Source organism: Peromyscus maniculatus, chromosome 1 (genome assembly GCF_049852395.1).
Source record: "Peromyscus maniculatus bairdii isolate BWxNUB_F1_BW_parent chromosome 1, HU_Pman_BW_mat_3.1, whole genome shotgun sequence".
Taxonomy (NCBI): Eukaryota; Metazoa; Chordata; class Mammalia; order Rodentia; family Cricetidae; genus Peromyscus; species Peromyscus maniculatus.
Window position 1 is genome coordinate 51,873,535 of NC_134852.1, and position 26,205 is coordinate 51,899,739.

The following is a 26,205-nucleotide window of genomic DNA, read 5'->3' on the forward strand; positions in this document are numbered from 1 at the left end:
TCTAAAGTTACTTTGAAGCCTTAAATCAGCTGTCTTAGAGCTGGGGAGATGCAACTCTTTTCTTACGTCAGCCTGAGCTCTGAATTCAAACACTTCTCAGGGACTTATAATTCCTGAATTGTGTAGTATTTCTTTGCATTCATATTTATTCACTATACTCTGTGTAAGTTAACATTATAGATATCAAATGGACAATACAGCTTTATGAGGAGTCATCTTTCAGACAGTCCACAGAATAAATGCCCACAAGATTGAGATGTAATCATGAGATTACATGTACACATTACACGAGATTACACCTTATAGTCCAGGCGGTGGGGAGAGTCCACAGCTGTTTTTGCACATGGGAAATTACAAGCAGAAGCAAATGGTATTCAGTCTGTGGCCTGCCTTGTAAGCCTCGCTTGAACGAGGTTCCTCCATCAGAGGATTATTCATCTGGTGGGTTGACACCTGAATATAAATTGCCATCTGCTGTATTATGCCATGGCCCATGACACTGTCCGAAGGGGCCCCACAGCACCTGGAGAAGTGGATCCACGGTGCCATGGGAACGGGGGCCCAGACACCCCCACACACAGCAGATGAAACCTCCCCGAAATCTTTATTACTCTCAGCATTGTTGCTGCACTGGAGCTTTCCTCAGCACAGGCAGTTGCTCCAAGGTCAGAAGCTCCAAGAATAGACAGAACTCCCTGGATGAGGTGGGCTTCAGGATGATGTCATGCTCTCTGTCTCAAATATTAATGTAACAGAGCTGGCCATCAGAAGGCACCCCACGAGGATGCTGGAGATGCTGAAGCCCAAGGCCAGCCTGGAGTTCCTCTGTGCTCGCCTCCAGTCCCCATTGTAGTTAGCTTCACGGGTCTGTGGAGGTGAAGGCCACGCAGGCAAGATGGTGTTCAAGAGGAAAGAGGTGAAGGGAGGGGCATCCCTGGAAAGTCGGGCTCGGTCCCCAAGAGAAGAAGAAGTGACCAAGAAGGGAACAGAATGAGAGAGTGGAGCTTAGCAGGACCCAGGAGTTGAAGGAACCAAAAGGGGCATGCAGCCAGATGGTGAAGAGGGAGGGAACGATCCCCATGGGACATGAAGAGGTACTTGAGGGAGAACAGGGAGCGGGAGGGGGGATGTGATCAGGAGCTGGATGGTACTCACCTTAAGGGAGAACATCAGGGCTGGGATCGCCAGCAGGATGCAGAAGCAGAAGGAGGTGATGGAGAGACAGAGATAGTCCTTTGCTGGGGGAGGCAAGGCAATCAGCATGACTGGCACGGACACAGGCAATGGTTGTTGGGCCCGCTTCCCTGATGGAGCCTGAGACTCCAGGTTCTTGATTTTGGTCCCAGGAGCCATGGATCCCAGCCTAAGGAGAGGATTCTGGGTGAACAAAAGCTGTGCACAGAAGGTAAAGGTGTCGGGAAGGAGCATCCGAGATCCCTAGAAAGGAGAGTCTGAGCCAGGCGCGGTGGTATAGGCCCGTCATCCCAGATGCTCAGACTACCACACAATGTGTTGACCTGGTCTCAAAAGAAAAAGCAAAAAGAGGCTGAAGATTTAGCTCAGTGGTAAAATCGTGTGGCTATAACATGCGGATGAGGAGCTGGGGATGTGGCTCAGCAGCAGCAGGGACGGGTGGGGGATGACTCAGCAGCATCAGAACCCAAGCCCAAAATCCACCAATGAGGGGCAGGAGGCAGGGCTCAGTGCTAGAGCTTCGCAAACATCTTGGCCCAAGCCAAATGAGGTACAAGACACTGATGATGCCATCCCAAGCCAGGGATAGGACATCTAGAGTCCACCACCCCTCCATGGTCCTATGGAATAGACTTGCTGGCCCCATATTCCCTCCCCATGCTTCCTGGAATCCCCTCCCTGTCTCTTTCCTTCTTTTAAATCCTACTTCTTCACACACACACACACACACACACACACACACACACACACACACTCATACACACTTTGCTCCCTCATTGTCCATAACTCATCACAAACCCAAAGTCTGCAGGTCTTCTTCTCTTTACTCTTCAGTTCCTGAGATGGCCTTGGCAATCTGAGTCACTGGGTGTGGCCTCTCTAGTGCCCACTACTTCATAGTGCTTAAATCTGATTGGTTCAATGGCTGTAAGGGGCATTATTCAGCCACACCTTTTTCTTCATGCTCTTGTGACTGATGCTTTGAGTCAAGGAGCCTGCTTACAGTTAATGGCCTTTTTGTTATCCCCCACCCCACCCCACCCCACCTCACCCCACTCCCATTTGAACTGATTAACTCAGTGGCCAGTGTAAGGGTCTCACTCCCAAGCTGAACAGGAGCCTGTAGGGCAGCACTGCTGATCACACCACGGTAACATCCTGAGATTTATGCCCAGGCCACATAGTGACTCAGGCCAACAAGTCCTTGGCTCTCCAAAAGTTCACAGCTCATGGGAAAGAAAAAGGAAACAAACAAAAACATAAATAAATAAATATATATATATATATATATATATATATATATATATATATATATATATATATATATATATATATATATAGAGAGAGAGAGAGAGAGAGAGAGAGAGAGAGAGAGAGGCTGGAGAGATGGCTCAGAGGTTAAGAACACTGGCTGCTCTTGCAGAGGTCTTGAGTTCAATTCCCAGCACCCACATGGTGGCTCACAACCATCTGTAATGAGATCTGGTGCCCTCTTCTGGCCTGCAGGCAGAACACTGTATATATAATAAGTAATAAATCTTCTTTTAAAATGAATTAACAAAATTAACTGTGAGCCAAATGTGAATTTGAATTTAACTGTGAGCCAAATGCGGTTTGAATTTAAAATGCCACACTCACATTTTGAACACTTGGTCCCTGGGTTTGTGGTGCTGTTGTGAAGGTCGTGGGAGTTTTAGGGAGTAAGACCTGGCAGGCAGAAGTCAGTCTCGGGGGCGGGCCTATGAGCTGGTCCCCAGCTTTACTGGCAGAGGCCATGTGAACAGTGGCTGCTTCTGCTGTCATTGATCCTGCAGGCTGTATGGTACTGAACAGCAGTTTCCTCCCAACTAAAAAGATTTCCTCCTGGAGGCAGTCAGGGCTCTTGAGATAAATAGAAGCTCACATGTCTGTGTATAAGGATGAGAGACATTAAAAGATAATTTTGGTAGCATCAGTCAGAATAGAAAGTGAGTTAGGTACAACCTTTTGGACTCGCCAAGATAGGATAGATATGGAGTATTTTCTCTGAATTTGTCAAATGTTAATGGACTGGACATTGTTGATGTATTTATTGCCTATATATATTGTATATAGTTATTGTACTTACTGTATATAGTTTTTCTTATATTAGTTATGTTCTTTTTTTATTTTAGATAAAAAGGGGAAATGTGGTTTGTGCTTTAACAAATAAAGCTTGCCTGAAGATCAAGGGGCAGAGCTAGCCACCAGAGGCCAAGTAGTGGTGGCACACACCTTTAATCCCAGCACTTGGGAGGAGGAAGCAGGAAGATCAGTTCAAGGCCACTCTGGGCTACACAAGCTTGATCCTGTCTAAAAGAGAAACAGAGCCAGGCAGTGGCACACACACCTTTGATCTCAGCACTTGGGATCTCATACCTTTAATCTCAGCACTATGGAGGTGGAGACAGGAAGTGGTATGGCTGGGCAGAGAGAGGAGTATAAGGTGGGAGGAGACAGGAGCTCAGCCCTCTTTCAGGCTGAGGAGTTGGCGAAGTGAGAGGTGGTGGCTGTGGCTTGCTATTTGTCTCTCTGATCATTTAGCATTTGCCCCTATATCTGACACCTGGTTTTTATTACTAAGACCAATTAGAATTTGTTCTAATGTCTGTCTGAGAGAACCAAAACTTGGAAGACTCTTGAGGGCCCCTCCCCAGCAGTTAAAGAAGTACACAACTGTAGTAGAATGTAAGCACTTTCTTGCCGAACCAGGGTATCCTGATATGGTCAGTGGGAATTAAAACCAAGTGAGGTTGGAGGGGTCTCATTAAGACTGATGTTGAGACAAGTTTATTGCAAGCAATCAGAATCTTTATCCCCTTATCAGAAACAGATTATAATGGCAGTTTCCAGGAAGAATACAATTGTGGTTGCCAGGATACAGTGACATTTGCAAGTTATACAAGGTACACATGATTAATACCCAAGACTAATTGTTCTGCCAAACTTCTGTATCAGGGCCCAGACCTTAGCACAACTGACTCCATGATGGAAGTGCCATTCAGGTTGTAAATCTCACCACCTGCCAAAATGCAAACAAAGACCTAATCCGTCATAGTCCGTAGTTCTGGGAAAGTCTCTAAATGTGCTAACCTTGCTTTTTGGCTTCTGTAGTTCTGCTTCTGGCTAACCGTTCTGGTTAACTGAAGTAGGTCAACCCAGGATATGGTTTTTTGCTTATGAGCCGCAAGAATATAGTAGGAATTCAGCAGACTATGGTAAAGCTATACATGGAGGAATCAGGGGAATTCTTCCAGAGGAACCCTAATCTCAAGGAGTATTTGGTGTTATTTGGCTTTTAATACATCAGCTGTTTCCTGCTATGAATTTCTTGTGTGCTCTCATACCTTCCCCAAGAACTTCTAACAGTGTATTCTATCTCATACACTTCTCTAGCATCCAAAGCCAAAAGGCAGACAGGACAAAGGGTTTCAGACCAACCGCTGAGTCTCCTGAATTAAGGTAAACACCCTTCTGGAGACAGGCTTAGGAGACAGACGATGTTAGGGGCAGAGCTGTTTCTTGCACAAATGAAGCTCAGACCCTCCTTTCTTATACAGCCTTAGTGGTATTTATACTAACATTATAGACAGCTAACATTTTACCTAACCACTTTTAAAAATGTAGTTTGAGCACATGAGTTCCCTTTTACTGATATATTAACTGATTTTAGCTCTTAGTTGACCTCCTCCCTTAACCACTCCCCATTTGGGTTGTAAAAGAAAACCTGATAGTCACTGCCTGAGGAAAACTCTTATCTGCCTTTATGACCCTGTAAGAATTCAAGCCTGGTGACCTTGCCTTAGCCAGAGCATTGCTATTGCATGGGTATATAACTATAGACCTCAGAGACTGGGGGACTAGATTAGAGAACTGGATGGAGAACTAGAAGGACAAAGGGTAGATGAGGAAGAGCCTGATGGGGAAGAACTAGGCAGGTAAGAACGAGATGAGAAAGACCAAGATGGGGTAGAACTAAGATGAAGGAATCAAGACAGCACTTGGGGAGAATAGTAGATAAATGTAGAGAGAAATCCAGCAAGAAAGGAGCTAAGTATGAGAGCAGAATAGAAGCTGTATAGAGAGAGAACTGACTCAGAAGAATAAAGTGTATGGACTAAAGAGTTTTGCGCACATGGATTTGTTAGTTAACCCCTCAAATTTATCAGGCACCGGTAGCGTGTTTTCTGGAACTCTGAGTGAAGGCTATCAAGGGGCAGAACCCCAATAGCATTCCTTAGTTTTTGTGCTTAAAAGCTCATCCTGAGAAAAGCTCAGTGGTACATCCTGAACACCCATTGTAGTCAAAGCCGGCTAATGAAGACTTTCTATGAAACCCATGTACAAGTAGTCTTTTCTAGTGAATACCCCCCAACACTTCTAGATGCTTCTCTGACTTCTAGGGAATGCAGAGATACCTGGGTGGTCTGAAGGCTTCACTGACTGGGGGAGTACCTTGGTTTCTCAGGAACTGAGCACCATGCCGTGCCTTAGGAGCCACGGACTCTAACCTGAAAAACCTATGACAAATGCTTCCCTCAAGGCAGCTAGCTAGACTAGGCCAACTCCACGGTCCCCTGCAGGAGGAGATACTGGCAGCCTTTTGGGTTTGGGACAGCAGAAGAGAAGCTCCCTTTCTGAGACCGTTTCTTGGGCTGTTGGGTTGCTGGGCTGCCTACGAGCCGTGCAGAGGGCTCCCGAGTTGCAGCATTAGTTGGGCATTTCCTTGATGGCACAGCAGCTTTGGAGTTATCCCTGCTCCTTGGAAAGAACCCCTCCCCAACACCCGAGTAGGCAAAGGGACTCAGGCAGACCCAAACATGGCCAACACAGCTCTAGCAGGCTTTGCGCTTCCCCCATCCCCTCTGCCTTGCTGAAAACCATTAGATTACATTCCTAAAGCTAGCCACAAGGTCTGTTCCCTCATTTGGCCACTTCCTCCCCGTAAAGCGGATTACCAAGGTCCAGCTATCAAAGCATTGAAGTCCAGAAACCAAAAGCCCCCTTGTGGCTGCCCCTCTGGGCTAAATAAATCTCCTTTGTGCTGAGAACTTGGTCTTGGAGTGTCCTGTGCCAATACTGGTCCTTTCATATTGGAAACCCGGTCTCAGCTTTACTGTGCCAAAGGTCCCAGACATGCTCTGAAGAGTCAGCAAGAGCTACAGTGTTTATGGTTGGTCTAGATTGGACTCACGACTGTGTGTAACTTCAATTCCAGGGGACCCCATATCATCTTTTGGTATCCATGGGCACTGTGTGCATATGGTGCACAGACATGGAAGCAGGCCAAAAAAAAACCATAATTAAATAAAGATAGATAGATAGATGATAGATGATAGATAGATAGATAGATAGATAGATGATAGATAGATAGATATAGATAGATAGATAGATATAGATAGATAGATAGATAGATAGATAGATAGATGATAGATAGATAGATGATTGATTGATAGATAGATGGATAGATGATTGATTGATTGATAGATAGATAGATAGATAGATAGATAGATAGATAGATAGATGATAGATAGACAGATAGATACATAGATACATAGATAATGGATAAATAGATAAATGAACTGGACAGCACAGGGTGCATGTTGACTTTGCATCCCACTCTCTATTGCCAGAGCCCCTTCCACTTTACCTTGAGAAAAGAGACCCTTGTCATGTACCTGCTCTGAGCATCAGCTCAGTTTCTGTAAAAAACATGAGCAGACAGGAAAATTTAACCCACCAATGACAGATGGACAAGAATAACTCTGTTATCCAATCTAGACACGGGACTAGGACTAGGTTCCATTGGTCCTTTCATCAGCCTCTGAGAAAGCCTGAGATCTGTCTGGCTCCCAACACATGAAAGTGTTGTGGGATATTTGATCACACTGTGAACCCTGACATTGTGTTAATTAAATAAAATCAACCTTGGGTCAAGAGGTGGAACTAGTTCACAGGAAGTAGCCATAGAATAAGAGGGAGTCAGGAAAATGTATCCAAATGTATCTAATGGTTTTCAGCAAGGCAGAGGAAATGGGAAGGCACAAGGCCTGCTAGAGAAACCACAGGAAGCGGAGAGTCTGGCAGCCTTTTTGGTTTGGGACAGCAGAAAAGAAGCTCCCTTTCTGAGACAATGGCTAAGAAGGAAGGTCAGCTGATTGCTCCTTGGCCTCTCTGAGCTAGCAGGTTTTCATCCCAGCCTCTGATGCCAAGTCTTTATTGGTAAAATTGTAAGATTGAGATTTAGTTTAAAAACAACGGGAAAGCCTGTGAGGTCAGATATCAGCCAGTAAGGCAAAAGCATGTCATCACCTACATGAGAAAGAACTAAGTGGGGGCTGGAGAGAGGGTTCAGTTAGGATTCTCCGAGACCCCCTCAGCCAGCAGAATGAGATCTGTGGGAGTCAAGAAGGCAGTTTGGTTCAATACGCCTAAGTAGCTGGTGTTGGTTCTAACTTCAGGAGTCTGGCCCAGAGTATTTTACTGCAGGTGTGCTTAAGCACAGCACCATTCGGTGAAAACTTTTCAGGTGATAATTAACTCAATCCTGTGTGCACAAAAAAGCACACATAAATCTCTCCAAGGAACAAAGTAAGCTGAATAGAGATCAGGCATGACTACACAGAAACTGAGAAGTACTGTGACACCGTCTACAGGTTCTGTGGATTGACTGAGAACAACAAGCTCCTGGTAAGGGTCTGGGGAGGATCTGGTCTGGAATCTCACACACACAAAGCTTGCCAGGCTAGAATGCGGTGACACCTCCTCCCAGACTTCTGGGCAGACAAATATTGAATGCCTTCCCTTGAAGGAACAACCCTGTGTACCAACATTCCAGGTTCCCCTAGTGCTTATCTCTGACCACAAGGACCTCATGCACCCTACAGTTTAGGAGTTGAGAGCACTGACTGCTCTTGCAGAGGACCTGGGTTTGGTTCCCAGAACCCACACAGTGGCTCACAGCCATCTATAACTAGTTCCAGAGAATCTTCTGGCCTCCATAGCACCACAAGTATGTGTCACTCAGACATACATGCAGACAAAAACAAAAAACAAAAACATACACATAAAATGAAAATAAATGACAGTTTGTTTCTTTGTTTTTGTTTTTAAAGTGAATTGCCTCTCCCAGTGGGCTTGCTAGCCTGGTTTGGTTTCTGTTACACTCTTTTAACAAAAAGAATCGCTTGCCAAGCTGCTTTCACTCTGCTCTTGTATTCCTTTGTAAACACAAAGAGTATTCTTTGTTTTTAACAGTAACCATTTGCTGAAAGCAGCCAACAGGTTGAAAATAAATATGCACTCCTCATGTTGGAAACATATGGCTAGAGTGTGACGACATGTTTGCAGTTTTGAATCCTGGCTGGGACACTGGAGAGAGAGCGAGGAAAATAATTCTTTTCTGTTGTACGGTGATTTGAATGAAGATGGCCCCATAGGCTCATGTTTGAATGAATACTTGGTCCCCAGTTAGTAGAACTGTTTGGGAAGGACTAGAAGGAGTGGCTTTATTGAAGGAGGTGTGTCACTGGGTCTGGGATTAGAGGTTTCTAAAGGCTGCATGAGGCCTACTCTTGCTCACTCACTCTCTACCTCCCTGAAATGTTTGGATCAGATATGAGCTCTCAACTACTTCTCCAGCACCATGCCTGCCTGCTGCCATGCTCCCTGCCATGATAATCATGGACAAACCCTCTGAAACTGTAAGCAAGCTCCCAATTAAATGCTTTCTTTTATAGGTTGCCTTGTTCATGGTGTCTTCTCATAGAAATAGAACAGTAACTAAGACATCTTATAAAACTCCTAAAACATTCTGTAAAAAATGATCACTTACTCCTGTTTGATAGGCATGTACTATTGCATACATAAAGAACAAAGCCCTTCGTTAGGTATGGACACAGATGTAAGACATGGGACAACAGACAGAGGCAGATGGAAGATACAGAGAGAGAAGTAGATAGTTTAAATGGGGCTTGATCTTGGTTTAATCTACTCGGAGGACCAGATTCTTTAGTGCAGTACTACCATAGGGCTATCGTGAGACTTTGTCTCAGGACAGAGGGCGGGGGGTGGGGGGAGAGTACAGATATGCCACTGAAGTGTCTCTCCCTGCTGGCCATTTTTTGGATGGATTTTGGTTCCATGTTTTCCTTGGCTTTGTCAATTCATCAGGAAAAGTTGATGAATATTTAAGATGAACGGAAAGTACTTCTGACTCTAGACATCTTCAATTAGTGGGAGTGGGGGTATTTTGGAATAATCCTTTTGTACACTGTGAAGAAGTGTCACTCTGACTGGTTTCATAAAAAAAACTGAATGGCCAATAGCTAGGCAGGATTTTCAGGCAGAGAGGACACTGGGAAGAAGACGGGCAGAGTTGTGAGGAAACACCAGGGAAGCAGAGCAAGCAGGATGGGCTTTACAAAGTAAAGGTAACTGAGTCACATAAACTAACATCGATTAAAGAAGATTTAAGTTATAAGAGCTAGTTAGAAACAAGCCTAAGCTCTCAGCCAAGCTTTTATAATTAATAAGTCTCTGTGTCATAATTGGGGAGCTGACGGTCCCAACATAAAAGTCTGACTACAGGGGGGCATACTATAAACTTCTCAACTGGGACCTATGATAATATTTTATTTGTACTGAAATGTGATTTTATTTGTATGTTAATAAATAATGTGGCCTGGGGGTCAGAGCTAATAGCAAGCCATAGCAGAAGCTGGGTGGTGGTGGTGCACACCTTTAATCCCAGCACTTGGGAGGCAGAGCCAGGCAGATCTCTGTGTGTGATCTCTGTGTGTGTCTCAGCATGGAGACATATGCCTTTAATCTCAATACCAACCATAGAAGATCTGGAGGTCTGTATACATGGGCAGTGACAAGGAGGTCATGTGGTTGGGTTTACAACCAATGAGAAGGCAGAATAGAAGTCAATAAAAAGGACAAACAGACAGGAAGTAGGTCTCTTGCGGAGGAGGACAGCAGCAGCAGTGAAGGGTAAGGTTTTTAGCTCTTAGCTATTGCTCTGACCTCTTGGGCTTTCATCTCTGCATTGGCTCTGTGTTTCTTATTTAACAAGATGGTTACATCTACAGGGACCATTGTTGTTGCTGGAATTAAAGATGAGTCAGAGTGTAAAGGTACCTGCCACCAAGGCTGATGACTTGAATTCAATCCATGGATTCCACGTGAAGGAAGGAGAACCAACCTAGAAGTTGTCCTCTGACTTACACATACACACACACACACACACACACACACACACACACACACACACATGCACGCATGCACGCACACACGCACGCATGTGCTATGGTTCATATCTCACCCACAAATACACAAATAAAATGTGATTTTAAAAATCACTAAATGAATTTTATCTTAGATTAGGATAGAACCTACAAAAATTTCTGAAATGGTTCTAAACATACTTTATATGAAGTATTTAGTGGCAATCTCAACAGTGATGAGGCAGAATCAAGATATTGATCAATTCAGAAATACTGAAGACACCATATGTCCCACAGGATAAAACACTCAGCCATTTAGTCCTTTATGTAAAAATAAGCATGCCCACTTTATTAGTATGCCAAGTTGCTTTTGTCTTTAATAAATAAGATTATATGTTGTCATAGTTTTGTCAACTTGACACAATCCTAGACATCTCTTGGAAAATGGAACCTCAACCGAGGAACTGCCACCACCAGACTGGCCTGTGGGTGTGTCTGTGGGTGTTTTCTTAGTTGACAGTTGATGTGAATGGGTCCAGCCCACTGTTGGTGGCACCACTCCTGGACAGGAGGTCCTGGGCTATATAACAAGCTGAGTACATGGTAAGCAAGCCTGTGGTGGTAATCTAATTGTACTGAAATGTGATTTTGATTGTATGTTAATAAATAAAGTTGCCCAGGGGTCAGAGCTATTAGAGCCATAGACAGAGCGTGGTGGTGGTGGTGGTGGTGGTGGTGGCGGCGGCGGCGGCGGCGGCGGCGGCGGCGGCGGCGGCGGCGCATGCCTTTAATCCCATAGATCTGTGTGTGTTCAGGGATACAGCCAGCATTGGAGACATATGCCTTTAAGACCTAGAGGGCTGTACATACAGACAGTGACGAGGCAGTCACGTGTTTGGGTTTACAACCAATGAGAAGGCAGAACAAAATACTTGAAAAGACAGACACACAGGAAATAGCTCTCTTTCGGGAAGCTAGGACCACTGCAGGAGGAAGGGTGAGATTTTAGCTCTGAGCTCTGAACTCTTGGCTTTCTCTTTTACATTGGTTCTGTGTTTCTTATTTAATAAGACGGTTGGTTACATCTACACAAGCCGGTAAGCAGTATCCTTCCATGGCTTCTGCTTTGGTTCCTGCCTCCAGGGTCCTGCTCGAGTTCCTGCCCTGACTTCCCTTCATGACAGGCTGTGATGTTCATGTGTAAGCCAAATGATCCTTTCTTCTTCCCCAAGATCAGTTGGGTCAGTGTTTTACTACAGTGACAGAGAAACAAAACAGGACAGAAATACCACCCAAGAATCATTTTTAAGTAACCTTATGATTTTTATTAGTACATGTTGTATTTATAGACCTATTTTTATACACCTGTGTACCCAGAGACAGATAAAAATTTTTCATGTGGGGCTGGAGAGATGGCTCACTGGTTAAGAGCACTGACTGCTCTCCCAGAGGACCTGGATTTGATTCTCAGCACCCACATGGCAGCTCACAATCATCTGTAACTCCAATTCCAGAGGCTCCAATTCCCTCTTCTGGCATCCTTGGGCTCCATGCATGCACATGGTGCACATACATACATTCAAGCAAAACATTCCTACACATAAAATAAAAATCAATCTTTTAAAATTCGTTATTTAATTGCTCAGGCTTTTTGCTTTGTTTTGGCTTTAGTTTGGTTTTGTTTTTCAAAACAGGGTTTCTCTGGGTAGCCCTGGGTGTCCTGGAACTCGCTCTGTAGACCAGGCTGGCCTCGAACTCACAGAGATCCACCTGCCTCTGCCTCCTGAGTGCTGGGATTAAAGGCGTGTGCTTGTTAAAAGGGGCCGGGAATATAGCTTGGTGCCAGAGTGCTTGCCTGGTGAATGGAAGGTTCTGTGTGTGTGCGTGTACATGTATGTGTGTTAGAGTCTACATGTGTGGACTTCAAGTCACTTTGGCTTTCACAGAATCCACTTCCCAGAACTGCCAGCTCAGGGAGCCACCCAGCTGATTGCCAGTGGTACTGTATGAGTGTCCACTGGTGGTTGTCACCTGAATCATTAATCACCGCGTGGCTTGAAAATTATAATTCATTTTCCTGTGGACCATAAAAAACTCCCATAAGCTTAATTTCTGACTTGCAGTTCTGTGTATCAGTATGGCCGACTCTCTGGTCAGGACCTCCTATGGCTAAAAATAAGGTGCCCCTTGCAGCTTCAAGACCCAAACAAGCAACTTTCTCTTGCATCCAGCCCTCAGGCCCCAAGCCTCTTTTGTTCATAAGACCAAGGCCCTTGTAAGAACTCATTTGGTTATTTTAGCCTTGTCTGAAGAATTCCTTCATAGCAAGGAGCACTTCAGTAGCTGAATGACTAGGAGGAGGTAGTATATTTGTGAGGCAGCAAGAATCTGAGGAGGACGCCCTCCCAAAAGATGATTTCTGATGCCAATTGCATTTTAAAAAAAACTCTTCTGGGGGACTGAAGCCATTGAGCTATATCTACATTGAAGTGGTATTCCACTTTAAGACAGTTCTCCCAGCCACACAACCAAGGGAGCATGTCTGCAATCCTGGCACTTCAGAAGGCAGAGAATGGATCAAGAGGATCAGGAGATCAAAGTCATCCTTGGCTATGTAACGCATTCCAGGCCAGCCTGGATGGTATGAAATCCTTTCTCAAATGCTCATATTATAGGTGGCCGCACCTCCTATGGTTCTTATTTATTTAGAAGCAAGATTTCCCTATTAAGACCTGGCAGGCAGGGGCTGGAGAGATGACTCAGTGGTTCAAAGTATTGACTGCTTTTCCAGAAGAGCAGAGTTCAATTCCCAGCACCCACAAGGCAGCTCACAACTGTCTGTAATTCCAATTCTAGGGGACCCAACACCCTCACACAGACATACATGCAGGTAAAACACCAGTGGACATAAAATAAAAATAATTAAATTATTAAAAGACCTGGCAGGGTCTTGAACTCACTGTGTAGACTAGGCTGGCCTCAAAGTGATCCTCTTTTTATTTATTTATTTTGAGATAGGATCTCACTATGTAGTCCTAGAGTTTGCTGTGTAGACTATGCTGGCCTTGAACTTACAAAGATTCACCTGCCTCGGTCTCCCAAGTGCTGTGATTAAAGATGTGCGCCACAATGCCCAACTAAATCTAGCTTTCTTACAGACTTACTACCTGCTCTTCAGAGGCCTCCCTTGCTCTATCCCTCAGCACTCTGCAGAAGAAAGAGTCAAGACACAAGTCTTCCCCACAACCAATCCTTACAGGTACAGGAGGAACTACCATCTCACAGCCTAGCTCCACCTTCCTAGGACTGAGGTGCCTAAAAGCAGCAGGACCACGCCCACTTCTTGAGAGCAACCAATCAGAACTAGAGGTGCTCTTAACTCCATTGTGAAGAATGGTCTTAGACTGTAGAGCTCTTAAGATTCTGAATAGAGCCCCGGGAGTGCAGTGGGATCTGGCTTTCTGTTTTCAAGACACCAGGATCTGTCTTTGCATGAAAAGATCATGGCTGAAGCCGCAGGTCGGAAAGTTAGGCAGCCACTAGGCCGGCCACAGACTTCGGAGGAACTGGCATTTTATGCTCGGACTCACATATTCCTGACGATCTGTGCACTGCTTCTTTGCCCGCCCTTTGGATTGTTAGGCCTCCTCTTCGCCCATAAGGTAAAACTATTGCCCAGACATTGCTCATCCTGTCCTGTGTTTACCACCTATAACTGCTCCCGTGGTCTAGGGTCAGGCTCTCCCCACAGTTGCTGGAGGGCTCCAACCCTTCTTCCAAGATCCTCAAAAACCTATACCCATGCTCCCACTCTTACAGACCAAGGAGGCTAATCAGTACAGCGACTGGGAAGATGCTTATCTGAACTCAACTCGAACTATTTGGATGGATGTACTTGGCATACTTGTGGGTTTAGGCATCATTTACTATTATGTCCTATTTATGTGACCCAGCATCCTCAGGCTCACTCCCCTACAGACATGCCCACTTAAGACATCGACCAACCACCTAGAAGAAACCCAGTGCTTCAGACATCCTTTAGCCAAGAAACCCACCAACCTAAAACTGAACACCTAAGCAACCTGCCAGGCCAAGAAGTCCCAAGGCCCCCTGCCTGTACCACATCAGCTCACTGTCATTTGGCCTTCACAGCTGTCTCCATCCACCGTGGAGGCCCACACTCAAGTCCTAAATCTGTGTAAGTCACTGAGCTGCTCTTTCCTGAAAAGAAAAAAAGAATCATATTTCTTAGCCCAATAAAGTTGAAGGGAATATTCTGACTTCGCCTGTGTTTGTAGATGTTTTTCTGGTCAATAATGGTTTCACTGGGGCTGTTTGCTTAGATCCAGTGAAAATAAGACTGCAATAATGGTACCAGACACTGTGGTACAAGCCTATAATCCCAGAATTTGGAAGTAGGGGCAGGAGGATTAAAAATTCAAGACCAGCCTGAGCTACACAGTGAGTTGAAGACAGCCCTAGGATACATGAGACCCTGACTCAGACCAACGAAAACAAAACGATAAACAATGTCATAATGGTGAAGCCCAGAGCCATGAAAATGGGAATATATGGGTTTTCATCCTCTCACCACACACGCCATGATACTGCATGTCCTGAGGGCTGGAGGAGATGGCTGAGGTATTTAAAAACACTTGCTGTGCAATTCTGATTAACAGAGTTCAGTCTGGATGCAGAGTAATCTCAGCACTCCTGTGGTAAGATGGGAGGTGGAGGCAGGCTGGAAGCTCGTGGACTAGCTGGCCTGGAGTACACTGCATGCTAGTAAAAACAAGAACGATGTTGCCTCAACAAGGTGAAAGATGAGGATGGAATCTCCAAAGTTATCCTCTGACCTCCACACACAAATATTTTCAAAAATAAAAACACTTGCATGTTTTTGATTTCCTGAAGCTTTTTTCTTTGTAAAGCATACATACAAATTACTAAAGCAGGAGTACATGCAGAAATCTAAATGGATTTTCACTCTCTGCATGACTTCCCTTTCAAGCTGAGGTGCTAGACTTCTGGTGTCTCAGAGCAGGAAAAGAAAACAGAAACCTTGACCAGTCATAGTGGCACACATCTTTAATCCCAGCACTTGGGCAGAGGCAGGTGGAGCTCTGTGAGTAGGAAGCCAGCCTGGGCTACAGAGTGAGTTCCAGGACAGCTAGAGCTACATAGTGAGACCCTGTCTCAAAAACAAGAAGAAGAATAATTCTGCAATCCCAGAATTCAGAAGGCAGAAGCAGAAGAACAGAGATTTCAAGGCCAGCCTGGGCTATATAAATGAGACCTTGTCTCAAACAGAACACACACACACACACACACACACACACACACACACACACACACACACGCGTGCGCGCGCGCGTGCGCGCGCAAATCAAGAAAACAGGAACCTCTTCCGTAGTTTGAGACCCCAACATCAAACCTGTAAGAGGCAAAGGGGAATATGTGAAAGAATAACAATGGATTTCATAGGGCTGGGGAATATAGCAGGTCTAGCATGCATGAAGTCTTGGGTTCAAGCCCCAGGACTGCATAAACTGAGTGTGGGTGGGAATACTTGTAATCCTGAAAGGGAAAAATCAGTAGCCATCTTGATAGATGCCCCACCCCCCCCCACCCCCGAAGGTATTTGCTGACCAGCAGTTTTAGAACTGACCAGAAGTTGAACTCATGGGAAGATAAGGTGGAACAATAAATCTATATATCCTTGGCAAAACAGGATATGGGGAGTAATGGACTCAACTGACCAGAAATTGAACTTATGGGAAAATAGGACTGGAACAATAAATCTGGATATATATATCCTGGGTTCAGCAAAAGCAGGACATAGGAAGTAAAAAAAATGTATGTCTCTGTAGATATCCTGCATCCCATTAGCTATCAGTAACCTCATGCTTACAGTTCAGCAGTAACTTCAAAGAACTGCCTCACCCCAGCCCCCTTGTCCAATCCCAAGATATGTAACCCTCTGCACGTAAACCTTTCCTATATAAATCCCTTGAAGTGAGTGCTGGACATGGACCAATCCCGGGCTTGCTGTGTTGGTGTTGCAAACCCCTTTGTGCTTGCATTGGATAAACTGCAGGCAACAGGATGTCTGCAGGAGGATACTGCTCTGTATCCATTCAGGTTGTCATGGCGCATTCCTGAGGTCCTTCCTGGAACTAAGTACAGCAGGTGGTCTGAGATGGTGGCCCTTTTCCTAGGAAGGAACCTGTAAAGTCAAGTCTAGGCCTTCACAGTTTATGGCCCTTGGAGATATCTAGATAATCTCCTGCTGAGCAATCCAGATAATCCTGTTCAGGGGGTTGTGGTTCCCTACCAAAAAGTCTAACCCAATAGTTTCAAATGTGGTTTCTCACCCAAAGTCTAGACCCATAGTTTCAAAAAGTCACCTTGCCCCATATCCCTTCTGCCCAATCCCAAATTGCCAATTCCCAGCTTATGGTTTTCCCTATAAAAATTCTCTACACCTGGCTCTATAAAAATTCTCTACACCTGGGCTCGTGGCCACCGCCACATTTCCTTCCATCTGCCATGCGGTGGCCCAGGTTGAACCTGAATAAAAGGACCCTTACGTGCTTGCATCGGAAACGGCTCCTTGGTGGTCTCTGGGGGTTTTGAAAAACAAGTACAATAGTCTGAGACCCTGTCTCAAAACACACACACACACACACACACACACACACACACACACACACACACACACACACGATAGATAGATAGATAGATAGATAGATAGATAGATAGATAGATAGATAGATAGATATCGATAGATAGAGATGGTAGGTAGGTAAATAGGTAGATATAGGTTGGTAGGTAAGAAGGTAGATAGGTAGGTAGGCAGATAGATAATAATGTTTAAGAACACTTCCTGCTTTTGCAGAAAACCAAAGTTCAGTTCCCAGCACCCATGTCGGTGGCTCATAACTGCTTGTAGCTCCAGCTGCAGGAGATCTAATGGCCTCTTCTGCTCTCCACTGACACCACACACAATTGGCATACACGCAGACACACATTCACACACAAATTTAGAAAAAGAAAAATAAATATAAAAAAACTTGGGCTGGGCACTCTGGGGAGTGCATTTAATCCCATCACTCAGGAGGCAGACACATATGGATCTCTAAATTCTGGGCCAGCCTGATCTAACAGAGGGAGTTCCAGGACAGCCAAGGCTACACAGAGAAACCCTGTCTCAGGAGTGTAGTAGAAATTCTAAACAGTCTTAGTAAATAAGAAACACAGAGCCAAATACAGAGTTAAAGCCCAAGAGATCAGAGCACTAGCGAAGCCCAAGACTACCTTTAGCTTACCAGTCACTGCTGTCCTTCCCCTGAGAGAGCTTTTCCTGTGTGACCTATCTTTTTAATGCCTTTCTGTTCTACCTTCTCATTGGCTCTAAACCCAGCCACATGACTTCCTCGTCACTGCCTGTCTATACAGACCTCCAGGACTCTATGGTTTGTACTGGGATTAAGGGTTAGGGTCACCGCTTGGCTGTGTCCTTAGCTACGAATAGACTCTGCCTGCCATGTGATCGGATTAAGGACATGTGTCACCACCACCGGACTTCTGCTAAATGGCTTGCTTTTAGCTCTGATCCCCAGGCAACTTTATTCATATACAAATAAAATCACATTTCAGCACAAATAAAATATCACCATACAGGAGGGGGAGAAAAAGGAAAAAGAAGAGGAGGAGGCAGACCTCTTTGCACCTTCTGATGTTAATTTTTCAGTCTCCACCCACTTTTGTACTATGAAGAAGGAAGCACAAGACTTGAGTCAGCTAAAGAGTCCCAACAGGAAACCAGGTCAGCCGCGATTTGACCAGGAGGTGAGCAACAATGCCACCTGTTGGTAGTTAGCTGCAATTTTATCTTTTTTTAACCTCGCATGAGTTGGGGTATGTGTCTTTGTACCGAATATATAAGTGTGCGCCTGCCTATGAGTGTTGGAGGTAAGAGGTCAGTATCTGCTTCTTTTGTTCTTCACCTTAGCTTTCTGAGACAAGGTGTCTCACTGAACCTGGAGCTTGCCATTTGGACTAGACTGGCCCAGTGAACTCCCAGGATCCACTTACTTCTGTGCCCTAGTGCTGAGATTACAGAGAGACCACAGCCCTGGCCCTCTACATGACTTTGGGGATCCAAACTTACACTTGTGCAGCTAGAGGATTCAAGGCTAGCCTCAGCTACAAAGCAAGTGAGAACACAGCCTGGGCTACCCAAGACTTTCTCAAAAACAAAAACAAAAAACAAAAAACAAAAGGAGGCAGGCAATAGGGAGATGGTTCAGTGGGTAAAGTGTTTGGAGTTCAAGTGTGAAGACCTGAGTTCAAATCCCAGTACCCACAAGAAAACTGAACACGGGGGTTCATGCCTCAGGCTTCCACTGTGGATCAGAGACAAACACACAGACACACATCCGTACACGTAAGTATAAAAAAAAATCTTTAAAAAGATAGTGGGTTCTTTTTGAGTCCTTTCTCTTCTCCAAAGAATGGTGAGAGGGGGACCTCTTTATCAGCTAAGCTGTCTATCTCCCAGCCCTTTTTGTATTTGTTTTCTGTGACAGTATCTCAGGGAATCTAGTTGACCTGGAGTTCGTTAAGTAGCCGATACTGACCTCGAATTCCTGATCCTCCTGACTCTGCCTCCCAAGAGCTGGGATTTCAGGTGAGTTTGAAGCCATCCTGGGCTTTATGAAATCCTGCCTGGTAAAAGTAAAAATAAAAACTAGAAATTGGGGGCGTAGCTCTGTGGGTAGAGTGCTTGCCTAGACTTCAGAAAGCCCTGGTTTGATCCCCAGCACCACACAGAGGCAGCAAGAGGATTATCTGCAGCTACATAGCAAATTGAAGGTTAGCCTGAGCTACATGAATGAGATCACTGACCAGAGGTACTGGGGGTGGGAGGGATAAATGTCGTGTGTGTGTGTGTGTGTGTGTGTGTGTGTGTGTGTGTGTGTGTGCAAGAACACACACACACAGGTACCCTCAAGCATACTTAATGCAGCCTGAGGCCTACATCACTCTTGCTTCAAATGTCATTTCTAAGCTTCAAGGTGCCCAGAAGGAACCTATAAATAAGCAAGGAACTTGAAGAGAAAGTCTATTTACAGACCTGTTTTCAAGGTGGAACCCAGAATTCTCAGGCTGACCAATAAGTATCCAGGACTGAACTTCCATTATAGCAAGCATCCAATAGAAGTAGAAATCGGCCTGGGATTTCTTGTTGCCATAGAAATCTCTATTGAGTTGCTTGTAGCTAAGAGCTTTCCTGGGCCAGGGATGTCAGCTCCAGGTACTTACTGGGAATTTTTGAAGGTGGCAATGAGTAGGCCAGGGAGAAAGAGGGGAAAGAATGGAGGCAGACAGGGCATCCTGAGGCAGTGGAGAGAGTGATATTCACAGGGGGAAAAGGTCACTGCAGGGAAGCTCTTCTCCAAGGACCCGGAAGGAGTTCAAGAGGAGGGCAAGGCTGCTGGAGAACTTACGAGCACTGTCTGCTCTCCCAGAGGACCAGGATTCTACTCCCAGCACCCCATGGCAGCTCACAGCCACCAGTCACTGCAGTCAGGTGCTCAGATGTGCCTGCAGACCCAACACCCATCACATAAAATAAGACCTAAAATTTTTGAAAGGTTAGGGAAAATGTGTTAGTTAGAAATGGGGAATAGCTTTATCAGGAGACTTAACACAGGGTATAGGCAGACATGGGGGTGTTAGAGTTTATAGAAAGGATTAAAGGAGTCATGTGATGAGCTGGGGGAGGGGTTTATGGGTAAACAGCTAAGGACTAGAGAGGACCCCAGAGGATTTGTAGGAGGAAGAGGTAGGGGATCTTTGAGAGAACTGTCTGTGGCCGAGTGTTTTGGAGGGGAGTGGAGAATTTCTTTTTTTTTTTTTTTTTTTTTTTTTTTTTTGGTTTTTCGAGACAGGGTTTCTCTGTGTAGCTTTGCGCCTTTCCTGGGACTCACTTGGTAGTCCAGGCTGGCCTCGAACTCACAGAGATCCACCTGGCTCTGCCTCCCGAGTGCTGGGATTAAAGGCGTGCGCCACCACCGCCCGGCGAGAATTTCTAATGAAGATTTTACAAAAGTGATCATGAGTCTTATTTGGTTTTGTTTTCTGTTTCATGCCTGTGTGTAAGAGAGAGAGAGTGGAGCGCGCGCGCGCACACGTATGCGCACTCATGTGGAAACCAGAGGAATACATTAGATGTCTTCATGTGTGGCTCTCCATCTTATTCAGGGTCCCTCACCGAACCAGAAGTTTGCCAGTTTGGCTAGGCTAGCTGGCCAGGGAGCTCCCTCCCCCACCCATGCTGGGGTCACACATATCTGCGGGACTTGAACTCAGTTCCTCACGATTACACAGCAATGCCCTTACATATTGAACCATCTCCCCAGCCGTGTGTGTGTGTGTGTGTGTATGTGTGTGTGTGTGTGTGTGTGTGTGCACATTCATGCTCAAGTATGAACCTGTTCTGTGCTCCTGTGAAGGCCGGGGGGTTGACATCGTGTCTTCCTGTCACTCCTCACCTTGTTGTTGTTGAGCAGTGTCTCTCACCGCACCTAGAGCTGGCCGTCCCTGGAATCTGCCTGTCTCTAGCCCTACAGTGTGGAGGGCACAGGCATGTGCCGCCATCCCAGGGTTTCCATGGGTGCCGGGGATCTGAACTCAAGTCCTCACACCTGTGCTGTGAACACTGGCTCCGAGCCGTCTCCTCAGCCCTTGGTGGGTTTTCTGTTTGAGTTTTGGTTTTGGCTGGTTTGTTGGTTCCGTTTGTTTGTTCTCGGGAATTTGGGGGTAGTTCAAACTGGCCTCCTAGGAGCTATGCGGCTGAGACTGGCTGGACTCCTCTTGTCAGGCCTTCAACCACCATGGCCACCTTTATTTATTTGTTTGCTTGTCTTTGGTTTGTGAGACATGATCTCCTTATGAATCTCAGGATTACCTGGAACTCAACAATCCTCCTGCCTCTGCCTTCAGAGTGCTAGAGTTATAGATGAAGCACCATGACAGTCTCTGCCCCCCCCCTCTCTCCCCCTCCCTCACCTCCTGTTAGCATTTAAGTATTACCTACCCGGCACCTTGGGGACCTGGCCAATAAGCAGGCAGTGCTTTGGCCTACTCAGGATCCTGATGTCATCATCCCGCCTAGCTCAGCTCATTTGAGAATTTGCTAGGTCCCCTCTAAGAGCAAGCCCCTCCCTCCCCTTTTTCCCTCTCTTCCTCTCTCTCCCCATGAGGCAGCATCTGCACCCCCTTTCCTTCCCCCTTTCCCATCTCTTCTTCTCTTCCTCTCCTCCTTCCTCTTCTCTCGGCTCTTGTCCCCCTCACCACCACCCCAATAAACTTCCCACGTGAGCGCTGTCGCATGGTATGGGTGACTTTCAGCTGAGCCCCTTGGCTCCAACCCGCCAAGGCTGCCGTTTTTAAATTATAACACCCCCCGCTCTCTCTTTCCCTTTCTGAGACACAGTCTTACTGTATATCCCTGGCTGGAACCCCAAGAGATCCACCTATTTCTGCCTCCTGAGTGCTGGGATGAAAGACATGTGTCACCATGCTCAAAGAGTGTTAGTACTGAAGCATCTGTACTGCCCTTAGAGTCCTGACACGATATATCCTCAGCTGCAGCCACTAAGAGCAGCCCCTGTGCGTATATACAAGGAAGGCCTTGCCCACCTCCGTCTCCGTCTCTGTCTCCACTCTCCTCCCCAGGGACCAGGGACAGGTCTCTGACTCCCTTCTCTCCACTTCTCTCCCTTCGCCTCAGTAAACCTCCCACATGGGCCCTGTTGTATGGTGTGACTCCTTCTTGCCATTTTTTTAAATACAACAGTTGGTGCTGTGACTTGGATGGGCTCTCCCAGCAGTCTGAGACGTGCGGGGACCCTGGAACCTGGGCCCCCTGCGACAGCCCTGCTTTCCCTCCTAATGGATCGGATCGCTAGGACTCTCCATCCAACACCCATGACTGTTTTTGTGAGCGCAAGGGAGTCAACTTGGATCTACCTCGAACAACATCTTGCCAGGTCCAAGCGATGCCAGATGGTTCCACAGAGCCTGGACAGCGAAGTGGAACAGCAGCTACCCTAGGATGTGGCCAGCACCTTAGTTTTCTCAAGTCCCCAAAGATGATTGACGCCCCTCGGGCCAGCAGGAAGCAGTCTCGAGAACACGGTGCCCTCCTCCCCACCTCACCCGCTACCCCTTTCTAACTCCTCACCTTTTTATAGATGTAGCCGGGGCGGTGGTGGCGCACGCCTTTAATCCCAGCACTCGGGAGGCAGAGGCAGGTGGATCTCTGTGAGTTCGAGGCCAGCCTGGGCTACAGAGCGAGATCCAGGAAAGCTGCAAAGCTACACAGAGAAACCCTGTCTCGAAAAACCAAAAAAAAAAAAAAAAGGGGGGGGGGCAATGTTAGCATTCAGGCATCTGCACTGGCCTGCCCTTAGGGTCCTGACAGGATAGACCTCACCTGCGGTCACTAACAGCACCCCCTGTGCACATTCATTACTTTCCTTATAAAAGGCGAGCCGTCTCCTGTCTCTCTCTTCTTTCTCTTCCTTCCTTCTCGTCCCCAGGGACCGGTCTCTGCCCCCTTCTCTGTCCCTTCTCTCCCCTCCCTCAATAAACCTCCCACGTGGGCCCTGTTGTGTGGTGTGACTCTTTCCCGTCGTTTTTAAAATAGAACAAAGTCTTATTTTTAGAGGGGCCAAATGGAAGCTTGGGGGTTGCTGACAGCGTTTGGGGAATGGTGTTATAAGGGCCAGTGGATGTTTTAGAGACAAAAGTCATCGGAGTCAAGGATTTAGGAGACGGTAGAAGGGACAAAAAGTGAACCACGGAAGCAGTTATAAAGGGGGAAACAGAGGGGGAGTTTGGGGGCACAGGAGGAAGGCTACATGCCGAGAGAGTACAGAATAGGAGGTGGGGAGTTCTGATGGACAGGAAGTGATGGCGAGTGATGAAGATTAGCCGGGACATCCTGGGAGTTGGAGCCAGTGAAAATATTCAAGGAACTCAGTGAAGATGTTAGAGGAGCCAAATGGAAATGGGGTGGGTGGGTGAAAAAGAGAAGTACCAGAAGCCGGAGGGGTGGCTCAGTGGTTAAGAGCACCGGCTGCTCTTCCAGAGGACCACACGTCAGGCAGCTCACAACTGTGAGAGCCAAAGTTACGTTTTAAGTTGTAACCCCTGTGCCTTAGACACCCATGAAACAAAAATGTCTCTAATCTGTAAGGCCCTTGCCTAAGGACAGTTTCTGAAATGCTGGAGGCTGTTGTTTATGGGACATAACAAGCCACATGTTCTCATTCCCCTAAAGTTTGTTTGACCCAGATGTGCTTGAGTGGGCAGAGGTTCACAGGATGGCGGTACGTCAGGATGTATGCTTGCAGTACGTCAGGATGTATGCTTGCGGTACGTCAGGATGTATGCTTGCCCCTGATGGGACCCGATGGGAAATTCAGTGGATTATTGGTGTTCCTTCTTAAGCCTCTGTAAACTGTGATTCTGGGCCATTTCCTGGGAACCTGGGTCTGGACCTGGCCAGAACCCATCCACCTGGCCAGTATTTAATTAAAGCTTGCTTCAAAGTTGGCTTTAGATGTCCTTGGACTCAGGTGATTGTGAGCTGCCACGTGAGTGCTGGGAATCAAACCAGGGTCCTCTGGGAGAGCAGCCAGTGCTCTTGACCACTGAGCTGTCTCTCTGTAAGGGCTACAGGTAACCTGTCAGCCCCACTGCACAAGAACAGATAACTTCCTGGCATGCTGGGGGCTGTTGTTGATGTAAGATAACAAATCATGAGTTTTCACTTTAGTAAACAAGGTTGGTTGCTCCAACTACACAGGATGTGCTTGATCACATGTTAAGTAGGAGATCGGTAGGCAGGAAGTACATCAGGATTGCCCCTCATTGAACAACAGTGGGAAGTACATAGCCTTGTGGATTTTTCCTTTATGAGCGACCAATTAGCCTAATTCCACACCATTCTCTGGGAATCCCAGGTATAGACTAGCCAGTGTCCATCTTCCTGGACAGTACTTAATAAAGCTTGCTCTAACTGGATAATCATGTGGTGTCTCTCTCCTTGCGCTTTTCAGATTTACCACTCTCCAGCCCCAAAAGCTTTTCTTAAAGAGAGAGGTAAGTAAGAATGAACGGCAAATTCAAAACCCGTGTTCAGACCTGAGGCCCTCTCATGTTTCTAGGTGTTTGAACTTATGCCTGCCAAAGAAGACAGCCAGAGCGATGAGGAGAGTGGTCCTCGAAGCATCCAGGAGACCCCGGAGTACCACTATCCAGCTGTGCTGGCCATCTGCTGCTTCCCTCCACTGGGCTTCTTTGCCTTATTCTTCTCTCACAAGGTGGCGATCTATTCCAACCCTTCATCCCTCTCCACCCTGACTCCCCCTGCTTCCTAGATTCAGATCCCACACCCCATGTTGGGTCCTTTCAGCTCCCCACTTCACCCTCTATTTTAGAACCCTTTTCTAAAAAAAAAAAAAAAAAAAAAAAAAAAAAAAAAAAAGATTTAGCTGGGTGGTGGTGGCGCACCCCTTTAATCCCAGCACTCGGGAGGCAGAGGCAGGTGAACCTCTGTGAGTTCCAGGTCAGCCTAAGCTACAGAGAGAGTTCCAGGACAGCCAGGACTGTTAAACAGAGAAACCCTGTCTCGGAAAAAAAAAAATTATCATGTGCATTATGTGTTTGTTTGTACATGTGAATGTTTAGCACCTTTGGCGTCCAGAAGAAGGTGTCCGATCCCCTGGAGCTGGAGGTTCAGGTAGCTGTGAGCCCCTGACATGGTGCTGGGAACTGAACTCAGGACTTCTGCCAGAGCAGTGTGGGCTCTTAATCTCCAAGCCACCTCTCCAGCCCCTGTCTGGGAATCCTTTAAAGCTCATCTTTCCCCTTTCTCCCTCTCCCCCGGAACTCAGACAAGAGTCTACAAGGAAGAGAACGAACATGAAAAGGCAAAAGTTGCCTCGGATCGCACCCTTGTTTTGGCCTTGACCTCCCTCATTGTAGGACTCTTCATTCCTCTCCTCTTTTTATACCGAATCTTCTTCTTTTAACCTGTCAGAGCACACGGCCAAACCATCGGCTATGTATGACCGCGTCACTTAACCCTTTGTGCAGCTTTAGACTAGCCAGGACACCTTCTCTGTAATGTCTGGGGCACCCAGCTGTTTGAGATCAGAAATAAAAACAACAGCAATGATATCGTACTGTCCCTGGAGTTTGTACGCTGCGCCGCCCAACACTTCCAATGTCAGACTCCACGACAGACGCCAACTGGAGGTCCTCAAACTGCATTCAGTTCTGACACTCTTTACCTGCCACACACAAGTCCCTGTGGACTCTGCTGTGCCAGGTGGAGAACCAGATGAAGACAAGGGTGAGCCATGCCTGGGGTGGAGGGCGTGGGCGGGCATCAGGACACCCAGTGGTCCTGGATTTGGTGGTGTGACCAACAGGTTATGTATGCTCTTGCAGTTGCCTTTTTTTTTCTTTGATTGCAAATTATTGTCAGGAAAATAAGGCCTTTCCCCTGGAGGCAGCTCACAGGCCCTAGGTCACGTTTGTTTGTTTGTTTTGTTTTTCAAGACAGGATTACTCTGTGTAACAGACCTTGCTGTTGTCTCTCTTTGTAGACCAGGCTGCCCTTGAACTCACAGAGATCCACCTGCCTTTGGGATTAAAGGCATGTGCCACCACACCCAGCCCT

General features: G+C 46.4%; 2 protein-coding genes and 1 long non-coding RNA gene across 4 annotated transcripts; 2 read left to right on the forward strand and 1 right to left on the reverse strand.

The window, feature by feature from the left end:
- Window positions 1–585: 585 nt before the first annotated feature.
- LOC121825637 (uncharacterized) lies at window positions 586–19,183 on the reverse strand. Of its 2 annotated transcripts, none has more exons than XM_076553032.1 (3): window positions 19,085–19,183; window positions 1,156–1,363; window positions 586–867 (listed from the first exon to the last, which is right to left on the reverse strand). In XM_076553032.1, the coding sequence occupies exons 2-3, from the start codon at window positions 1,351–1,353 to the stop codon at window positions 712–714; spliced, it is 354 nt and encodes a 117-aa protein (XP_076409147.1). In that variant the 5' UTR covers window positions 1,354–1,363; window positions 19,085–19,183; the 3' UTR covers window positions 586–711. The 2 variants fall into 2 exon arrangements, with proteins under 2 accessions (XP_076409147.1, XP_042124713.1); XM_042268779.2 differs by lacking the exon at window positions 19,085–19,183 and adding an exon at window positions 1,993–2,104.
- Window positions 13,864–14,722, forward strand: LOC121825645 (transmembrane protein PMIS2). The gene is made up of 2 exons (XM_076553491.1): window positions 13,864–14,104; window positions 14,262–14,722. Exons 1-2 carry the CDS (start codon window positions 13,946–13,948, stop codon window positions 14,388–14,390), a joined length of 288 nt encoding a protein of 95 aa, XP_076409606.1. The 5' UTR covers window positions 13,864–13,945; the 3' UTR covers window positions 14,391–14,722.
- A 515-nt stretch (window positions 19,184–19,698) lies between the features above and the next one.
- Window positions 19,699–25,700, forward strand: LOC121825646 (uncharacterized). Its single transcript, XR_006067959.2, has 4 exons — window positions 19,699–19,761; window positions 24,578–24,620; window positions 24,686–24,841; window positions 25,415–25,700. It is a non-coding gene; the product is annotated as an uncharacterized LOC121825646 (long non-coding RNA).
- The last annotated feature ends 505 nt before the right edge of the window (window positions 25,701–26,205 follow it).

Coding starts and splice junctions, on each gene's coding strand:
- LOC121825645 (XM_076553491.1), top strand. CDS start 13,946: ATGGCTGAAGCCGCAGGTCGGAAAGTTAGGCAGCCACTAGGCCGGCCA. Junction 14,105..14,261: donor GCCTCCTCTTCGCCCATAAG/GTAAAACTATTG, acceptor CCACTCTTACAG/ACCAAGGAGGCTAATCAGTA.
- LOC121825637 (XM_076553032.1), bottom strand. CDS start 1,353: ATGGCTCCTGGGACCAAAATCAAGAACCTGGAGTCTCAGGCTCCATCA. Junction 868..1,155: donor CCCTGATGTTCTCCCTTAAG/GTGAGTACCATC, acceptor TCACCTCCACAG/ACCCGTGAAGCTAACTACAA.